This window comes from Chionomys nivalis, chromosome 7 (assembly GCF_950005125.1).
Source record: "Chionomys nivalis chromosome 7, mChiNiv1.1, whole genome shotgun sequence".
Classification (NCBI taxonomy): Eukaryota; Metazoa; Chordata; class Mammalia; order Rodentia; family Cricetidae; genus Chionomys; species Chionomys nivalis.
In genome coordinates this window covers 81,733,126-81,753,392 of record NC_080092.1, presented here as the reverse complement: position 1 = coordinate 81,753,392, position 20,267 = coordinate 81,733,126, and the positions used below count along the sequence as shown (strand labels likewise).

Sequence of the window (20,267 nt, the reverse complement as noted above, 5' to 3'; positions counted from 1 at the left end):
GTGCTAACGCCAGCGGGAGGAGCTCAGGGCTCCTCAGACTCAAAGCCCACGCCGGAACCGATCGAGAAGCTGCCCGATCCTCAGCTTCCCTTTTTTTCCCTCAGTTCTTTATGAATGAACTGAGGCCGAAAGGAGTTTATTTTTTTATGAATGGAAGTCCAAGAAGTGAATGAAGCGGAGAGACAGCCCCTACATTCTGATTGGCCTCCGTGGATGGGAAACTCCGCCCTCGAGCCAGGCAAAGCGAGTCTGCGGATTGGCGGGCGTGCCCGGCCCTGGGGTTTCATTCACAAAAGTCAATGAAACAAAGGGAAACTGGGGGTAGGAGGGGGTGGGGGAGCGAGAACTGAGGCCCAGGCAAAGGAAATGCACCAATCAGCTGCTCCCCTGGGCTCACAACTGTCTGCTGCGCCCGGAAAACAAGCCGGGGCTCTGGGGACCCGGGGCTCAGGCCGCCTCGCTCCGGCCTAGCCCCTCCACCTTAGTTGTGTCATCCCCCGGGCATGCTGAGCATCCCCCGCGGCCCCTGCACAGACGCGCGAGCCTCAGGTGAAGCTGCGGAAGGGGAAGGAAGGGAGAGTGTCTGCGATTCCCCGCTTCATCTCCCACACACCACACTCTCTGTTCGGCGCCCGCTTCCGCACATTCCGGGGCGGGAGTGGGAGGCGTCGGGATTCGGGGCTGGAGGGGGTGCCTGAGTTATGGGCGTGCGAATGGTGTGCGCCTTGCGCGCGCGCACACACACATACACACACGCACACTCACACGCGCGCACACACACGTCTTATGTAACCCAGCCCGGGCTGAGCAGGGCTGCAGAAAGCAGACACGCCGACCCCAGCTCGCGGGAGCAGGTGGGACCTCCTTTGGCGGGAGGGGAGTGGCGGTGGCGGCGCTCGGCCGCGCAGGTCCCAGCGAGTCGGAGAAGTTTCACTGTCCGACCCGAAGCCTCGCGATCGCCCCCTCCCCCCGCAGCGCTCCGGAGACCGTGTACGAACTGCCTCCCCCCTCCCAGGTCTCTGCCTCCGCGCGGGGGCCCGGCCGTGTGGCCGGAGGGAGCGGCCGGATGGAGCGGAGGATGAAAGGCGGATACTTGGACCAGCGAGTGCCCTACACCTTCTGCAGCGTGAGCGCCGCGCCGGCCTCCACGCCCGCCCCCGCCCCGCACCCCGCCCCTACTGCCCCACAGTCCCCTCCCGGGGGGTCTCAGTGGGGTCCAGGGCGGCCTAGCCCCGAGCCGCCCCGGGACCCCACCCCCAAGTTAGACTTCGTAGGGTGATTCGGGGGCATTCTCCCCCTTCCTTCCAGCAGAAATCTCCCGGAAATGGGAGCTTGGGCGAAGCGCTGATGGTCCCGCAGGGGAAGCTCATGGACCCGGGCTCCCTACCGCCTTCCGACTCCGAAGGTAAAGAACCAGACTAACTGCGACCCCTCTCCTCAATCCACACACATCCCAAAGTCCTCTCCTGGACCTTCCCACCCCACGTTACTCTAAAAGTCAAACCACCTAGAGGACTTTGATCATTCTTCTCCGTCCCTTATCCCCAGTGGGGCGGCTGTAACCCGGGCTTGCCAGATCTCTCCCCATATCCTCTCCACCTCATCACCAATTCCAATATTCACCCGTCAGATCTCTTCCAGGATCTCAGTCACTTCCAAGAGACGTGGCTCGCTGAAGGTGAGTAGTTTTGTTGTCTCCCTAAAATCAGAAGTGGGTCGTGGGGGTCTTCTCTGTCTCAGGGGGTCCTTAAGCTCCCCTCCCCCAGTCCCTAACCACTTCACTCTTCCCAGTGCCTAGTATGGACACTTATATCGATATTTATTTTCTCACCCTGAACCAGGCTTGTATAACTAGGCCTGGGGATGAATCAGACTATTGTGTGGGGTATTTGCTTATTTGAATGGAACTTGGCCCCAGGCCCATTTTATCCTGGTTGAAAATTTCATTTGCAAAGTTTGTTTGGCAGGAGGCTCCATACCTAGGTGTAGTGTTGGTGTGTTGAGTTGTTGAAAGAGAGCGGAGAGGAACAGGCGAATTAAGGGGTAATTTGTTACCTATCTTCTGAAGTTGCTGGAACATTGGTTTTTACTGCCTTCCTTTCGCTTCTTCCTAACTCCAAGGACCAATTTACTGCCCAAGCCAAAATAACAACAAAAGTTTCAATAATTCTTTTCTTGGCACTTTGGCAAAGAAGACTCAGGGCTGCCTCCCCAAATAGCCTTGATTATAATTCCAGTGGCAACTGGCCCTCCCTCTATCCTCCTGAATACCTCCACCCCCAGGCAAATGCTCCCCTTCCTGTATGTTGGTGGGTTGGCTGTGCCGTGGCCAGGCTTGGTCAGTGTCAGTGGCCCAGCTCGGGCAGGGTGGGGCAATATGTCCTAGCTGGGTCCTAGTTGGTGTGTTTTGGTGAGGTTATTTAACCCGAGGGTGTCGATGGCAGTGCTGCCAGGAGAAAGAGGCATGGTGACTTACAGTCCCGAGATTCAGGAAGGGTTAATATGCCCACCCATCTTAGCTAACACCCCCTTTATATCAATACTCTGAAAACCAAGAAACCAGAAGTGAGCTATTTCTTGAGGTCTTTTCTCTTCCTGTGGGCTTCCCCATTCTCCACTCTGGGTACCTTTCTTTCGGAATTTACAAACTCATATCCACCTCTTCCAGGATTATCTATAAGAACGCTTAGGTGAGAAGAATGTCTTGGCCACCACCTCAAACATTTATTTTTATTATTATTAATAATAATAATTATTATTATTATTATTATCGCAGAATGACTGTTTAGCATGGAATTCATCTTCCAAAACTGTGGAATGGGAAGGTGGGTGGTTCTGAGGTATCAAATGTATCTCCCTCACCTGAATACCCAGCTCCTAGTTACATGAAGAGCTTCGTTGGGTGGTCTTATCCCCACCCCATGTTCTGGAGGTGAAGAACTCAGGGTTTCCATGAACTCTTAAAGACCTCCTTTCTTACCCCTGATTTCTGATTTTGGTCTGGCTCTCTGGGTTCCCTTCCCTGCCCATCAGCTGAGGGTTCCCACAGTGGTCAGCGCTCAGACTGTGAGTTAGCTTGGGGTGGCATTTTGGCAGTACTTGGTCTGTTTGGATGACAAGGGATGGAAAATGCTCTCTTCACCCAACCTTGGAAGCTCCTCCCCTTGGTGGTGGGTCTAGTGACAGTCTATGTGGGTGTCTGTGTGTGCTAGTGTGACAGCAAGTGGGTGTGCACTTGCATGTGCGCACGCGTGCATGTGTGTGTTACATACCGCTGCCTTGGGAGTCCCTGTACATTTAAATCCAGTGGGTGTGGAGGTGGGGGTGGGGAATGCAAGGTGGGGGGGGGCTGGGATTTCCTTGGTTCCCTCTCCTTCCTCCTGAGGGAGCAGCTCAGGTTCCCAGCTGGCGATGGATGGCCAGGCTTGAGGGGGAGATGCTGAGGCCACTTGCTCCTCACTCTCTCTACGGAGACAGATGCAGCTGCCGGGGTCTTGTCCCCCTGCACCATCCCAACATCACCCCCATCTCCTCTCCTGCCTCTTCCCACCAGGTCAGTGCCCCCCACAGTCCACAGGGGTGATAGGGAGGGATGTCTTTGGAAACTTGCCAGTGGTGGGGGACATCAGGAGGTATGGGGCCCAGAACCCAACCTCCCCTGTCTCAGCTTGGTTTCTTCCTAAAGTCTCAATTTGGAGAATTCTTATAGTGTGGGTGGGGCGGTGAAGATTTGGGGGTGGTGATGACCAGGCTGGACCCAAGCAGGGATAGAGAGAAAAGTGAACATGGCTTCCGGAATCTCGGCTGCTGGCTGGGCTTTTGGGGTGAGTGTGATGAGACTCTCCTGAGGCAGCATACCCACCTTTGGGGTCAGGATTTTTCTGGGTAGAAGTATTAAGGGAGCCGAGGAGGGTCATCTGGTTTCTGGGTGCCTGTGATTTATTGCGATGCCGGGAAAAGGATCAGGCTGCCACGGAGAAACCCAGGCTTAGGCAGACTGCGCCAAGATGTGGTTGGTTATGTAAAAGATTTGTGGATCTGATGGAGGGTCCCTTTGTGGGACTGTCAGGAGCCTTCAAGAACCATTAGGGACAATGACTCTGTGGTCTCTTTGGTCGTTAGAAACACTGACTAAGCTATGTATGCCCTTTGTATGAAGTTTGGGGGGGCAGTCTGTGAATTCCCAGAAGACTTACGGATAGATTTGGGGTCCTTGACATTGCTATTATGCGTGTAAAATTGCTGGGGTTGCATCATATATGGCGATAATCTGGATTTTTCTAGGATGAGAATGGTTTATAGCTTTAATCAGAATTTTAAGGGATGGATCTGGGCTCATCCTTCTATAAGAATTACTGCAACCAGACACTCCTCCAAGGGTGATCCTCCCCTGGCTCTTTGGCCTCCTTATCTATAGAGACCAAAAAGAGACCCCATGCGTGGAAGCAAAGCATGGAGGATGCTTTCACCCACATATTTTCTCAGAGTGAAGTGCAAGGAATTTGGGTGAAAGTATATGCATGCACCCTGGTGTCTGGGGTGGGAAGTCTGCTGGGGGGTTGGAGGGAGTTAGTCCTCAGCTCTCTCCCTAGTCTTTCTTTCCTAGTTCAGTGCCTCCTCCATCTTTCTATTTCCTCCCCTTCCAGGCTCCTGAAGTGGCATGTCCCCTCCACAGATAGAAAACTGGTTCCTTCCAAGATAGAGGCTCCTAGGGTGGGGGCAGGGCACGGGTGACACACACACGTGTACACACACACACACACACACACACACGGCCAAGAGTGACACAGAAGCTCTGGAGAAGCTAGCATTCACTCTTATGAGGGACTGCCCCCACGCCCAGAGGATGGCATCCCTTTGTGGGATATGCAGGAGCTAGCTAGCTTGTGATAGGCTTCCCTGAATAGCTGGTGGAGGTTCCCATTTCTCCTAGAGCCCATCCTTGGGTCTCCCTGGCTCCCTGTTGGGGGAACAGTCCCTGAATATATTCTCTCTCCCCACCTAGTGGTCCCCTTCCTAGTGCCATGGGAGCTAGGGGCAGACTCCGGCACACTAGCTCAGCAGCCAAAACACAGCCGAGTCAACAAATAGAATGGTGCATGTTCAGGACCAAACATGGTAATTAAAATTTCTTCTGCTCTCCAGGAACGCAAGGCTCTGTTTCCATTCCTATTTCTATCCCAGTTGATAGTCTCTGGGTGACTGAGGGCCCTGTTGTACCCCTTTGGGAGATGGCCAATATTGGGAGAGCTGAGCAGGAAGTAGGGCTCACTCCCCATTCTGGGAAGAGGATAGCATCACCTCTTTGAGTATAGTCTATGTTGTGGAAGAGAGGTCTCTTCTGGGGTTCTGGATAGACTGTCAAGCTTGAGGCAGGAGGAAAGGTCAGATAAATGACCCACAGGGCTCTCTATCCCAGTGGCGTCAGCAGGAGATGCCCCCAGCCCATTACCTCACTGGAAACCGGTAGTTAATGAGGCCCCAAGAGGAACTCCAGGGTACGTCAGATACCCCCTGCCAAGTTCTGCACCCTTTCCTTGCCCTCGGGACCCTCCTTGCCTAAGTGTGTGTGTGGGGGGGGGGGGACATATCGCTCAGCCTGCTTGCTCCAGGGTGTCTGTCATCCTTGAAGGGGCCAGAAAACAGCAGAGATGAAGGTGTCCTTTCCTTTGACTAGTGCTTTCCAAATGAGCCGGTCACCAGGGACATTTATTGCAAATGTGGATGCCTGGTCCACCTCTGTCTTACAGAATGACTTCCCGGGTTTGAGGACTGGGAACCAGGAGCCAATGAGGATAACAAAGCCGGGTAATTCTTCACTCAGGCTGACTGGCAGACAGTTTCTGTGGAATTGTAGTTGGGCTTCCAAAAAGCTGGGTATTTGCTGAGGGATTTAGCATCCCATTGATGTATTTGGTCACTTTAGAATTATAGTACGCTGATCTAAGTAAGTTCTTAATTACTGGAGACTTCTGGTTCTTAAACTCCTTCACCCGAGTCTCTAACAAAATAATCATCTAAACCAGACATGGTACTGCATAGGCCTGTAGTCACAACCCCTAGAAGCTGAGGCAGGAGGATGGTGAATTTAAATTTAAGGCCAGCCTGAGCTACCTAGTAAGACCTTGTCTCAAAAAGGGGGTGGGGGTAGAGGTTCAAAAGGGCCTTGATTCAACCCCCACCATTGCAATAAGTAAATAAATAAAAATCAACCTATAGCTCTAACCACTTGGAACGTCTGACAGTTGAAGCAAGTATTTGATCACAGCTTGAGCATCCTTGTAAGATGAGCTGTTCCGGTGGTGTGCCAAAGCTGGTGGTAGCTGGTATGTGGGCAGGAGGAGCTGCAGGGTAAGGGGAGATCTGCCTGGCTTAAGAGCTGCCTACTTTCCGAGTCTGTGCTGCTAGCTCCTCCCAGCCTGAGGACAAGTCTCATCGGCTGCTTATTCATAAATATAACCTTCATTCAGCATCTGATCTGAGTAGGACCTTGTTCTGGGTGCTACATCATAGACATCTGAAGACGACAAAGCCCTTAACTTCCTGGTGAAGAGATGAACATTAATACATGAATATGCATTAATAAGATGGTTGGGGGGGCGGATGCCAGCTGAGACAGAAAGCCAAAAGGGACAGTTTTGTTTTGGATGGTCAGAGAAGGTCTCTAATAATCCTGGCTGGGGCTCATCTATAACCCCAGCATTCTAGGCAGGGTCAGGAAGATGCTGAGCTTTAGGTCAGCCTGGGATACGTAGTGAAATCCAGAACAGAGTAGAGGATCAGTGGAGAAAGAACCCAGCTCAGCAGGACACAGAGCCAAAGGAGACCCAGGTGCTAGGGCATACCAACAGCAAGGAGAGGCCGGCCAGAGAGATAGAGGAGGCCAAGGGCAAGAGTTCAAATTTCACATTTTAAGCAAGAGAGCAAAGGGATTTGGTTTCTATTGTACAAAGATCACCCTGCTGGCTGTGCGGGCTGCAGGGTCTGAAGTTGGTGAGCGGGGGACACACAGGGTCCTGCGGCCAAGATCTGCACCTGTGTGCTCACACGGGATTGGGTGTAGAGTGCTCCCTACTCCTCGACTTACACGCCTCACCGGCCACTATGAAGTCTCAGTCTTTTATCTTGCAATTTCAACATTGTCCAGTGTGAGAGCAGTCTCCAGGGAGTGACAGTCCAGTCTCCTTGGTCACGAGTTCCATTGTCCTGCTTCAGACCCACCATTATCCTAGACAATCGGGAAGTTCTTCTTTGTGTCCGTTCTTCTTTCTGCTGTAATCCCCCCCCCACCCGCCTTTTGATAGAGAGGCAAAAATAAACAAAAGCCATGGAGTTCATCGAGGTACCCTTTGGGACAGAGATGCTCGCCGCTGGAGAATGCTCCCCAGATCTCCTCTCCCTTGGCGACACATCAATGAAGAGACGGTGTCTCCGACTTCCTCCTGTCCTATTTTTACTCCTTTTCCCATCTCTGCAGCTGCTATCTCTCCTCCATTCCCTTTCCTAGGCTCTAGAACTCTTGTGTGTCTCCAAAGAACCTGGGAAATTATTTGAAGCGCAGACTCCAGGGCCCCTTCCAAATTCAGAATTTCCTCCTCTGATTCCAGGTCCACAGGATCCCACAGTTTGTGACTCCTGCCCACCCCTGAGGGCAGTCTGCTGGGAGCCCTGACAAAGTCTTGTAAACTCTGAAGGGCAGGTCCATTTGCACTTCAGAAAAATGGAGGAACCAGGAACAAAACATCTAGGCATCCCCCTAGTCCCTTCGGTTTCCTCCCCGCCCCCTGTAACTCCCCCCAGTGTTCATGCAACTGGAGCTGGGAAGGGGGGTACAGGTTTTAGGGTGGAGTCACCCTAGTTTAAGGAAAGTGTGACTGCTTCAGGGCTGGAGTGCATCTTCGGGGTGGCAGCAAGGGTGACTTCCTTGAGCTCCACTTTGTAGGGTCGCAGCCCAGATTCACCTCTGGCTTCTCTCTGCAGCTCAGGTGCCAGACGACGATGAGCAGTTTGTTCCTGATTTCCACTCAGAAACCTGTGAGTAGTGAGCGCTGGGTACAGGGGTGGGGGATGGGGACCAGGGAAGGACAGGAAGTGAGTCATGGGGACCGACCCAGAGTCACCCAGAGGAGAGCAATTTGCTCTCACCTAGAGACAGGGTGAAGGCCAGGGCTCCCCATCCTGGCATATGGACTCCAAGTTCAATGCAGTGACTGGGCAGTGAAGTCCTTGGTTCCCCCCTGGAGTTGCAGCCGTGTGACTCGGAGCAGATGCTTTCTCTTTCCAGCCAAAGCAAAGGACTTGAGACAGCTCAGCAGAACCCAGCTCTGTTGTTCTGTTAATCTCTTTAGCCCTGGTGATGTCGCCTCAGGAAAGATTTGTCAATGTCTCTAGAGAGTTTGGGGTTGGGTTAAAAATGGGGTGGTCAGTGGCACTGCAAAAATAATCTACAGTGCTCTTGACATGCCCCCAAACCTGACCCTAGTGTCACTGCTGAGAAATGATGCTTTGCCAGGTACCGTGGCCCACCCCTGTAATCTGGAGGATAGTGAGTTTGAAACCAGTCTGGATATGTAGTGAGGCCTTACCTCAAATGAAAAAGAAAGCCTGGTGTGGTGCCTTTAATCCCAGCACCTGGGAGGCAGAGGCAGGTGGATCTCTATGAGTTCGAGGCCAGCTTAGTCTACAGTGCGAATTGGAGGACAGTCAGGGGTACCAGAGAAACCCTGTCTTGAGAAAAAAAAAAAAAAACAAAAACCAAAAAAGGAGAAAAGAATGAGAAAGGATGTTGGGATATCAGGTACTGCTCTCGGATGTCATCACCCATGAAATACAGCAGGCACAAGAATGGTAAACAGCAGCCATCAGAACTGCGGCTTCCAGGGCATCTGATGCCACTGCAGGAAGCCAGGACGACATTACTCCCACCAGGGCTCAGCCACAGTGGTGGCTGGACTTTGAGGGCCCAGCAGGGGCCCAGAACAGGCCAGCGCTCCTGCTCCTCATAGATAATTGGGAGCATGTGTATATTACTCAGCTGACAGGCAAGTGGGCTAACAGCCAAACTCCCTCAGAAAACCAAAGAATCTTTCTAGCCCCAAGCAAGAAAACACGTCCCTCACTTGGAATTTTCCAGGGCACTCAGGAAAGCCTAAGGCCCTGGGTCTGATATGCTCACTCTTTATTTTGTTGTTTGTTTGTTTGTTTTTGTTTTGTTTTTCAAGACAGGGTTTCTCTGTAGCTTTGGAGCCTGTCCTGGAACTCACTCAGTAGACCAGGCTGGACTTGAACTCACAGAGATCTGCCTGTCTCTGCCTCCCAAGTGCTGGGATTAAAGACCTGCACCACCACCTCCCGGCTTAATATGCTCACTTTTATGAAGGTGTTTCCTTGACTGGGGGTGTGAGAGTGCTGAACTCTTAGATGGTCCTCCTGGGTTAATACCAGACATCAGCCAGGATGTTCCGAAAGCGTCCAACTTCAGTGTTCAGGGAATGAGAGCAGGAAGGGAGGACACCGGACCTAGCCAGGCCTCAGAAAGCCAGGGTGTCAGAAGCCCTGTCGGCCTTGAAGTGACACTCTGACTTTGCTCTGTCCTGCTGTCCTGCCCCACAGTAGCCTTCCACAGCCCCACCACCAGGATCAAGAAGGAGCCCCAGAGTCCCCGCACAGAACCGGCCCTGTCCTGCAGCAGGAAGCCCTCACTCCCCTACCACCATGGAGAGCAGTGCCTTTACTCCAGGTGAGCGCTGGCCCAGGAGGGGGTGGTGAGGTCTGGGGCAAGGTGTCAGGAGGTCAAGGCTTCAGTTGAGGACTGGGGTGGTGGGGGAGCAGTAACAGCCCTGAGTTGAGACAGCAGTAGAGAGAGATGGTTGGACAACAGAGGGGTTTCCTACTCTGTAGGTAGCCCTAGTAAGGATTCCTCTGAGTATTAGCAGGAGGAACCGCACATGGACAGATGGCTACAGGCATGCTGAGGCCTGAGCACAGTGAATCTCTACCTGGAGGCCATGTCCTACCCAAACCAGGAGCTCTCGGCTTTAGAGATTGTTGTCAAGTCAAGAGGCTCAGTTTGAGGATTAAAAAAAAAAAATGAATGATGGCATGTACTTGAGATGGAGGATTGTGAGTTTGAGCTCAGCCTTAGCTCCATAGAGAAGGCCAGGTCAAGCTGAGCTACAAAGCAAGCTGAAAAAAGAATTTGCATGGGGACAGGGAGGGTCGCTAAGTTGGTAGAATGCCCGCCTAGTGTGCATGAAGTCCTGATTTGAATGTCAGCACCACATAAACCTGGCGGATGACGATGTGCGCACAATCTCAGCAGTTGTTGGGGAGAAACAGGAGAGTCAAGTTGGAGGTCATTGTTGGCTACACATGGAGAGTTTGACGCCACCCTGGGTGGGCTACATGAGACCCTATCTTAAACAAACCAAACTAAAACCAAAACCTTTCCTAGCACTAGGAAGGCAGAGGTTGGCCTGGTCTACAGAGCAAATTCTAGGACAGTCAGAGACACACAGAGAAACCCTGCCTCAAGATAAATAAATAAATAATTAAATAAATAAGCAAGCAAATAAAATCGGTGGGCGGTGGTGGTGCATGCCTTTAATCCCAGCACTCAAGGAGGTAGAGGCAGGTAGACCTCTGAGTTTCAGGCCAGCCTACATAGTGAGTTCCAGAACAGCCAAGATTAGAGAAACCCTGTCTTGAAAAGCAGAACAAAATTAAAACTAAATAAATATCTAAATAAAATTTCAGCCAGCCCCTCTGCTGCTACAGTTGTAGTGATCACTTCCTGGGGGATGAAGGGTAAAAGATGGTTGCCTAGCTTCTCTGTCCCTTCATCCCCATCTCCTCCTCAACTCCAGTGCCTATGACTCCCCCAGACAAATCGCCATCAAATCCCCCGCCCCCGGTGCCCCTGGACAGTCGCCCCTGCAGCCCTTTCCCAGGGCAGAACAGCCGCAGAGCCTCCTGAGATCCTCCAACACTTCGCAGTCCCACCCTGGCCACGGGTACCTTGGAGAGCACAGGTAAGGAGGAAATACACAGTACCGAGGGACCCAGGGCTCGCCAGGCAGTCTGGGCTCTATTCCCTAGTTCTCTGTGGAGATCTGACTGACTAGGAGAAGAGGAGAACCAGGGAACCGCTACCTCATTATCCCTCTAGAGCCATGTCAGCAAGTGGCAGGCTCAAGGGGACCTAATGGAAGATTCTCTTTTCTTCCTTCTCTGTCTGTCACGTCCAGCTCCGTCTTCCAGCAGCCTCTGGACATGTGCCACTCCTTCACATCTCCTCAGGGAGGAGGCCGGGAACCTCTCCCAGCCCCCTACCAGCACCAGCTGTCGGAGCCCTGCCCGCCCTACCCCCAGCAGAGCTTCAAGCAGGAATATCACGACCCCCTGTATGAACAGGCTGGCCAGCCGGCTGCGAGCCAGGGTGGGGTCACTGGGCACAGGTACCCAGGGGCGGGGGTGGTGATCAAACAGGAGCGCACAGACTTCGCCTATGATTCAGGTAAGAGACTCTTGGGGGGACTGGAAGCGTCTCTAGGATCGCCAGGTGGGGTGGGCAGGTACTCCTGTGAGCAGTTAAAGCAAAGGTCCCTAGAAGGTTTGTGCCTTCTCATAGTCCATACATCAGTAGTTCATAATCCAACCCGTGCACATATTCATATTTTTTACATATTCTAAAGAATGATCCCGCCGGGCGGTGGTGGCGCACGCCTTTAATCTTGGGAGGCAGAGGCAGGCGGATCTTTGTGAGTTCAAGACCAGCCTGGTCTACAAGAGCTAGTTCCAGGACAGGCTCCAAAACCACAGAGAAACCCTGTCTCAAAAAACCAAAAAAAAAAAAAAAAAAGAATGATCCCGCCGGGCGGTGGTGGCGCACGCCTTTAATCCCAGCACTCGGGAGGCAGAGGGAGGCCGATCTTTGGGAGTTCGAGGCCAGCCTGGTCTACAAGAGCTAGTTCCAGGACAGGAACCAAAAAGCTACGGAGAAACCCTGTCTAGAAAAATCAAAAAAAAAAAAAAAAAAAAAAAGAATGATCCCTTTCTAGCCAGCCAACAGTCAGATAAAATGATAGGATATATAGACCTTTGCCCATATAGCTTTTGACAATAAGAAAAGTTGGGCATTTACTTCTGTTTGCAGTTGGGGGGGGGGGTTAACTAACCCACTAAGACCAGAGTGCTGTGCCTGAAACACGAATATGCAGTTGGAGGATACAAAACAGATTTATCATTAGTCCTTGTCTCCACAGTGGTTTAAAAATATGAAGGGAGTGTGTGCATGTGCATTCATGCAAACCAAGCCCTTGGGAAGTGAAGGCAGGAAGATCACCAACATCAAGGCTAGCCTGGACTAGCGTCTATTTAAAAAAAAAAAAGAGAGAGAGCTGTGGTTGTTCATTCCTATTAATGCCAGCATTCAGGAGGCGAGGGCAGGTGGATGGCTACGAGTTTCAGACTAGCCTGAGCTACATAATGAATTTCACACCAGCCTGGGCAACAGAGTGAGACCTTGTCTCAAAATAAATAGATGGGAAAGGAAGGGAAAGGAGGGGAGAGAAGGGGGGTGACAGACAGAGGGAGCAGGGAGAGAGAGAGGACAGTTGCTGCAGAGCTGTCTGAGAATTGTAGAATTTTTCTTTTCCTGGCGCCCAGAGTATTTCTGGGTCAGGGGCTGAACCACAAACCCCTACCGCTCCAGGAAGAACGCGATAGTTGCTTCCCTTCTTCAACCCCTGGCTGTAACCCCGAGTCTGGAGAAGTGGCTGGAAGAGGGACTGGTCTGAGTTGCCGACCTTCAAAGGCTGGAGACCGGAGGGGGGGGGGGGGGGGATCGTGTTACTTGCCCTTGAACTCCTGCCCCTCCTCCCTCCGCTTTCCTGAATGGAGTCAGGAATTCCATTCACAAAATGGAGGCATGAATGAACCCTCCCTCCTGCCTCCTCCCCCGGAGGTGTCGGGTGTCAGCGGCTCAGTCATAGGTGGGAGTGGAGGGGCGGGAAAGGGTTGGAACTTGAAGCGTGGCTTCACGTAGTCGCCTTCCCTAAGTGGACCTGGGAGGTTTCAGTTCTATGCCGTGGCGCACAGTAGAATGCGCTTAGACCCGAAAAAACAAAGCAAAACAAAACAGCGCAGTGCCCACTGCCTCTTCCCGAGATGTATGCATCTCCCACCTCCACCCCTGCCCCCCCACTTCTCATTTGTTCACATGCCCGCGGGCGCGCGCGCGCGCGAACACACACACACACTTAGAGAGAGAAAGGGAGAGGGAGAGGGAGGGAGAGGGAGAGGGAGAGGGAGAGGGAGAGGAGAGAGAGAGAGAGAGAGAGAGAGAGAGAGAGAGAGAGAGAGAGAGAGAGAGAGAGAGAGAGAGAGAGAGGAAGAGGAGGTACTGGCCTTGGAACCTGACCTGCTGGCCGGACGTGTGCCCATTCCGAGGAAGTCTTAGGCGAACACTTCCCAACCCCCGGAGGTGCATCTCTCACCCCCTCCTTCCCCTGAACTCACAGGAAACAGCTGCTCCCTGGAATCTTGGGCCCTGTGGAACAGGCTGCCAAGCCCCAGCTGCTGCCCCCATGCCCTCGGCCCCAGCCCTCAAACTGAGGGCCTCCGGCTTCCAGCTCCCCCTGGGTGAACTTCCCCTGGGATTTGGTGGTGGGAAAAGGACAGTCGCTGGACCGCAGGCTAGCGGCGGCGTGAACTTCTTGAATGTGTGCAGGGCTTCATCTTCCCTGCTCCTCGGCTTCCTCAGCCACTTAACCGCATCGCCCTTTCCTCCCTCCCCCAGATGTCCCTGGGTGCACATCAATGTACCTCCACCCGGAGGGCTTCTCTGGGCCCTCTCCAAGTGATGGAGTGATGGGTAAGGCAGCTCTTCCTTTCCTGGCTAAGGCCTCCTAGTGGGGAGAGGGATCCTTGCTGTCAATTCTATGGGGTCTCCAATCAGTGAACCCTCAGATCTGAGCCAATCCCCAATTTCCTCCACAAGGTTATGGCTATGAGAAATCTCTTCGACCATTCCCAGACGATGTCTGCATTGTCCCTGAAAAATTTGAAGGTCAGAGAAGCAACTACATAGCGGGGCTGGGGTCTTCTCCACGCCATCACACTGGGTCAGGAACAGTTGGGACACTCTGGGAAGAGTTTGGAGACGCCCCATGGGGTAGGGAAGGAGGTTGGTTAGGAGACGTGTACCTCACACCTACGTCTACTTTCCTAGGAGACATCAAGCAGGAAGGGGTTGGAGCTTTCCGGGAGGGGCCACCCTACCAGCGCCGGGGTGCCTTGCAACTGTGGCAGTTTCTGGTGGCCCTGCTGGATGACCCAACGAATGCTCATTTCATTGCTTGGACAGGCCGGGGGATGGAGTTTAAACTAATTGAACCTGAAGAGGTGGGTCTTGGGTGTTCCCACCCCTCCTCTGCAGCATCTTAGGAGCCTTGAGAGGAGAAACGGTGGCACTTGCTGTCGCTGTCATGCTTCATCTGCCTGACCTGGTTCTTGCCAAGCCTGAGTCAGTTGTATGGTAACAAGTCTAGATCATCTCTGCACAAGAATCTCAAATGCTCTTTCCGCTCCCACCCCACCCCCCATCTTCCCTCAGAGATGGCATCCCCACCCAAATACTTTGTCTTTTGTCCCCAGGTTGCCAGGCTCTGGGGCATCCAGAAGAACCGGCCAGCCATGAACTACGACAAGCTGAGCCGCTCACTGCGATACTATTATGAGAAAGGCATCATGCAGAAGGTCAGGTTGAGGTCTTAGCATGGTCGTGAGGAGGGGCTGAGGGAGGGTCATGGGGAGAGAGGGGGAGCAGGAGAGAGAGGGAGAGAAAACAAACATGTTTCTCAGCAGGTTGGCAGGAACAGAAAATGTAAATCCCAAGGTTCCCCTGTAAAGTCCCTAAACAGTACTGAGCGGTCCCTAAGCATGCCGAGATAGAGATGTGTGAACAGTTTCAGAAGGGAGTGGGCTCCAAGGACCAGTGAAGGAAGCCATGGGGTCCTGATGTTTGGGGACCCATGAGAAGGGCAGGATCCTCCAAATCCCCTACCGAGGCAGGGTATGTGTGTCTGGCCTGACAGCCCTTTCTCCACAGGTGGCTGGCGAGCGCTATGTGTACAAGTTTGTGTGTGAGCCCGAGGCCCTGTTCTCTCTGGCCTTCCCAGATAATCAGCGTCCAGCTCTGAAGGCAGAGTTTGACCGGCCAGTCAGTGAGGAGGACACAGTCCCTTTGTCCCACTTGGATGAGAGCCCTGCCTACCTCCCAGAACTGGCTGGCTCTGCCCAGCACTACAGCCACAAAGGTGGATATTCTTACTAGGCACCAGTGGCTTCCCCTTGCCGGGAGTCGGGCTGCCCAGTGTACATATCAACAGATTTGATGTTGGGGAAGCCCTCATGCTGATACTCACAGAAGTCTCTGGGGTCATAACTCCAGAGTCTGCAGGAAGGACAGTGGAGGCAGGACAAGTCTAAAGGCAGCAACTCCGGAAGTTCACTGTGGTTCGCCTCTGCCTAGATCTTACTTGGAGGCGGTTCCCCACCCTGACCACAGAGAACCCCCATTTGTGCTGTTCTGGGGACAAACAAGGGGCTTCCTAACTTTATTATGGCAGCAGGGCCAAGGGGGTTCCCTGAACACCCCACTTCTCCCGCCGTGGGAGATGGAAACCTGGGCTCTGGGCTCTGCCCTGAGCTGGGATCCTGTGTTCTTGGTGCTGTGCCCTGGGAGGCAGGAGCAAGTGGGAGGCAGCTGGGGTGGTGTTGGGTGGAGGCAGGGATGAAAGAGGTTCTCCTCCAAGGGGCCCTCTGACTCCCTGCCCTAGGTCTACCCATGCCTAGTTAGTTCCACTTTCACCTCATCTGCCAGACCTTAATAAACATCTCTGCTTCTCCCATTAGCTCTTTCTGTCTGCTCTTTGCATCTGTAAGGCGGGGACCTAAGGTTGGAAGAGCTATGGCCATGAAGCAAATGACCAGAGTTCCAAGTCTGTCCCAAGACCTTACAGGATGACATGTGATAACACCTGTTCCTGGGTTCTAGCTCAGGCCTTCCCTGGTAGATCTGGAGAAAAGCAATTCCCCTCTGGCCATTGGTTTTCCTCTAGAAAATGGATTTTGTGAAACTGCTCTTCCCCAGCCCAGGATCACATGAGGTTCCAAAAATAAAAGAGGGTACTCTAACCCAGATGGTATGGCTGGCCTGTCCCTAGGAACGTCCTCAGGGAGGCACTAGTCTCTGGCTTTATGATCACAGTTGCTCCCACGATCAGGAGACCATGTTTACCCCAACTGCTTATCTTTCTTCCTGTGAGCTGGTTGCTGTTTTTACCAAGGTCAGGGACAAGCATTTAGGGAGTGGAAAAGGAGAAAGGTACCCGAGGAGGTGACAGCAGCTTCTGGGGAGGCTCTTTAGGGGTGGCAATGGCAAGCATGCTCTTAAGACCAGTCCTGGGGTGGCAGAAACCTAACAGGGCATGACTGAGGAGCTGTGACAGGCAGGGAGGGACAAAATCTGTATCCAGAGCCAGCTTTCCAGAACTTGGCTCAGTTAAAAAAAACTCGTTCAATGGAAAGCCAACTGCTACCCACAAATTCAAGGCACCACCTTTTCCTAGAAACACTGAAAGTGTACTGACTGACTCAATTCAGAGCAAGAGACTTTCAGAAAAGCAGTTCGGGAGGTGGGGATGACTCAGTGGGTAGGGTGCTTCCTGCCAAGCCTAGCAGTACCCGAGAGCTATCTCCAGCACCCACATGGTGGAGCGAGAGAATGAACTCCCCATGGTTGTCCTTTCACCTTCGCACGCTTGCACAGGGTGGCCAAGATTCCAGTTCTGTGCACAAGACCCACATCATCTTAGGAAATACTGGCTTGAGAATGAACGAGAGGCAGGAGCCTGGAGAGATGGCTTGGCTGTTGAAAGTACTGAGGGTTCTTCCAGAGGACCTGGGTTTCATTCCCAGTACCCACATGACTGCTCACAACCATTTGTAACTCCAATCCCAGGGCATCTGATAGCCCTTTCTGGCTTCTGCAGGGACAGGGATGGCATACAAGTGGTACAGACATGCCTGATGCAGGCAAGATACCCATACACATAAAATACTTTAAGCAATTTTTTTTCCCCCTAAAGAGACAAAACTGACCTGGTGATGTCCACCTGTAAACCCAGCACTTGGGCTGAGGCAGAAGGACCATGCCGAATCCAAAGGTAGCTTGGGTTATAAAGTAAGACCCAGTTTCAAACACACACATTGGGAGAAAGAGGGTATGGAGCCACTGCCCAGTGTTAACAGGCCAGCTCACCCTCCAGATCTCAACAGGAGACTTCTTCCCCTCAAAGTAGTCTTGGCCTGTAGTTGAAGAGGCTATTCTGATGGGTACCGTCACAGTGAGAAGTGACCCCAGCTCTCAAGGGAACAAAGTGAAGGAGTATCTAGAGATGCATCTGTATCAGCCCTGTGGTCCTGACCTATGAACCACCCTTTCTGGGGAGGGGGCTCAACATGAAGGACATGCATTCCATCTCCAGTGAAGAGGGGAGAAGGGAAAGCAGAGTGGGCAGAGAGCAACAATATGGATGTTGGCACAGCCCCGTGCAAGGATGACATGCACACTTGCCAACTGTCAAGTCTTCTATTAAAAAGACCAGGAGCTGGAGGATGGCTTCCTACTTCTGTTTCACATAGGTCCTCGCAGGGTGACATCTGAGGACACACACTCTGCCCCTCAATTCTATGTTCCTTGGATTCTCAAACATAGCATCAGAGTGACTTCTCTGCCACCAGTTACCACACACTGTCATACTCAAGAAGGCTGTGGTCTTTTGGTGTCTGGCTGACCACAAGGCAATTAATATACTTACATTTGGAAGTTACTAACATGGGCGGGGCTGCAGGAGGAATGCCATGGCCCAGGACGAGCCCACTATCCCCCCAGGGCTCCTCAGCAAGTTCCAGCCTGGCTCAGCAGGACATGATGGTCTCCCTTCAGCACAGAACCCCTTTAGTTAGTCTGAAGGGGGTACCGGAAAAAACCACTCAGAGGAATGAAAGTGTCGCTTCTTGTGAGCATACACCAGCTGAGAGCACTACGCTTGCTTTCTGCAGGCAGTGATGGAAAGGGGGCTTTGCTCAGTTCACTGAAGACTTCAGGAGGAAAAAAAACAGAAAGAAACCACAAACACTGTCATAAGGTCGTTCGTTACTTGCTAGGTTTTAAAGGAAACAGAACACACTGCTCAATGACAGTGTGACAGGGAAGGGACAGAAGATCGAGGAGAGCTTTGTGTTCAGATGCCACATCCCTAACCCTCAGGTACCAGACCGAAGTACTCTGGCACAGACTTGGTTAATCTGGGGCCATGTGCTGCCAAGGCTGAGCTAGCTCCAGTGGTGTTCGGCCTCCAGTGCATCATGTCTGGGCTCAGAGAGGCCTGAACGGACATTTCAGCTGCCCCTCCCACAAGAAAAAGTCATAAAAACCCATTGTTTCCTTAAGAAAATAAATATTTCTAGGAGGTAAAAATGCAAGTACAGAGGCTGGGGAGGGGTAGGGAGTGGGGTCAACATGGTCCAGGAGTGTCACGGTTCATTCCTTCAACAAACACAGCTGAGGTATTAGGGTCTTGCTGTGGGTAATGCATCACCAACACTCACTCTCCCCGCCCATCCCAGGATGCACAACTTGTCCGATTTGTGTGTGATTTTTCAAGACAGGGTTTCTCTAAAATGTAGTCCTGGTTGTCCGAGAACCCACTCTGCAGACCAGGGTGGCCTCAAACTCACAGAGATCTGCCTGCCTCTGCCTCCCAAGTGCTGGGATTAAAGGCTCTGGCCAAAGCCCTGCTTAAATCTGCTTCTGTCTTACACTATGAAGACAGTTAGGTTTGGGAAATGCTCAGTTTAAAATAGCACAACACAGCCAGAGGAAGCCACATGCTGCAGGAGAGGTGGGTGAGTGGTCAGCTGCCCTTCAGCGCCGCCGGAAAGCTCGGGAGATTCTCCAGGCATTCGGCTCCTCGTAGCGATTATACAGAGGCTCCAGGCGCTGCTGTTTCTTCTGCTTGCTTAGCTTGGTCGGGTCGGAGACCTTGAAGAAAGCTGGAGCAAACTCCACAAGCCACCGGGGGTCGATAGTGGTGACCTCACGCATGTATTCCTTGGTGGTCAGCACCAGTTCATGGTATACCACCCTGTGGGAGAGAGACAGGACTCAAGCCTTGGATTAGGCTTCACCCCACAGCCAGTCTGGTCCCCTGGGGACCACAGCTGAGCTGACATTTGTTCTATCATTTCTCCTGCCTAACCCTTCAGAAGACTCTGGTCTGTTTATGAAAGCCACACCCCATTACTTCACACCTAAACTCCTCCAACACAAGACTGCTCACAGGAAGACAGTTCTAGTCTGGTCTCAGCACGAACTAATCAAGTGACAATGGAACAGCTCTGTCCCTTCTCTAGGTTTCAGTGTCTTGATCTGTAAAATAAAACTGGTTTCTTAGGTAATTTCCATAAAACTCTAAGGTTCTGGAGAGGGGCTCCACAGATCACCACCAAGGGACAGGGAGTGCCAAGAGGACAAAGTGCAGTAGGTAGCGCCAGGTATGGTGGCACATACCCGTAAGTGCGTGAGCATGAGCCTGCATGTGGAGATTAGAGGGCTATTCTGTGGGGTCAGTTTTCTTCCTCCGTCTAAATTTCTGTGGGTTCTGGGGATCAAACTCAGGCCATCTAGCTTGCACAGCAAGCACTCATACCTGCTGAGTCATCTCACCAGCCCTGTTTCTGTTTGAGACTGGGTCTCCATATGTAGCCAAGACTAGTCTCAAACTCAAGGCAATCCTCCTGATTCCTTCATGAGAGGCAGGATTACAAGCATGAGCCACCATGCCCGGCTTACACTTTTAAAGACCATGGTGGGCGTAGTGGCACAAGTCTTCAATCCCAAGATTTTGGAGGCAGAAGCAGGTGGATCATTGTGAGTTCGAGGCCAGCCTGGTCTACATAGTGAATTCCAGACCAACCAGAGTTATGTAGTGAGACCCTGCCTTGAAAAAAAAACAACCAAAACCCCCAAAACCCTTTTTAAAACCATCTCATCAGATTTCTAAGATCACTCCCTGCTTTCATGCCTATAATTTTACTTCTCTTAAAGGGGCTGTTTATGGGCTAGAAACTCAACTTAGAATGTAAAATGCTTGCCTTGCAAGAACAAGGATCTAAGTTCAATCCTCAGCACCTACATAGTG

General features: G+C 52.3%; 2 protein-coding genes across 4 annotated transcripts in view; one reads left to right on the top strand and one right to left on the bottom strand.

Annotated features, from left to right (window-relative positions):
* Nucleotides 1–420: 420 nt before the first annotated feature.
* On the top strand, nt 421–15,765 carry Etv4 (ETS variant transcription factor 4). 3 transcript variants are annotated; one of them, XM_057774729.1, is made up of 13 exons: nt 421–549; nt 1,016–1,126; nt 1,312–1,405; nt 1,631–1,678; nt 7,981–8,034; nt 9,613–9,739; nt 10,866–11,030; nt 11,247–11,515; nt 13,799–13,873; nt 14,000–14,068; nt 14,231–14,403; nt 14,656–14,757; nt 15,110–15,765. In XM_057774729.1, exons 2-13 carry the CDS (start codon nt 1,067–1,069, stop codon nt 15,332–15,334), a joined length of 1,461 nt encoding a protein of 486 aa, XP_057630712.1. In that variant the 5' UTR covers nt 421–549; nt 1,016–1,066; the 3' UTR covers nt 15,335–15,765. The 3 variants fall into 3 exon arrangements, with proteins under 3 accessions (XP_057630712.1, XP_057630711.1, XP_057630713.1); XM_057774728.1 differs by lacking the exon at nt 421–549 and adding an exon at nt 811–854; XM_057774730.1 differs by lacking the exon at nt 421–549 and having other exon boundaries at nt 900–1,126; nt 10,884–11,030.
* Nucleotides 15,766–18,208: 2,443 nt separating this feature from the next.
* The window catches only part of Dhx8 (DEAH-box helicase 8), a 32,948-nt gene continuing 30,889 nt past the window's right edge, over nt 18,209–20,267 (bottom strand). Inside the window, exon 23 of the mRNA XM_057775107.1 lies at nt 18,209–19,211. Coding sequence (XP_057631090.1) covers nt 18,992–19,211 — 220 coding nt within the window. The 3' untranslated portion in view covers nt 18,209–18,991. The remainder of the gene's footprint in view (nt 19,212–20,267) is intronic.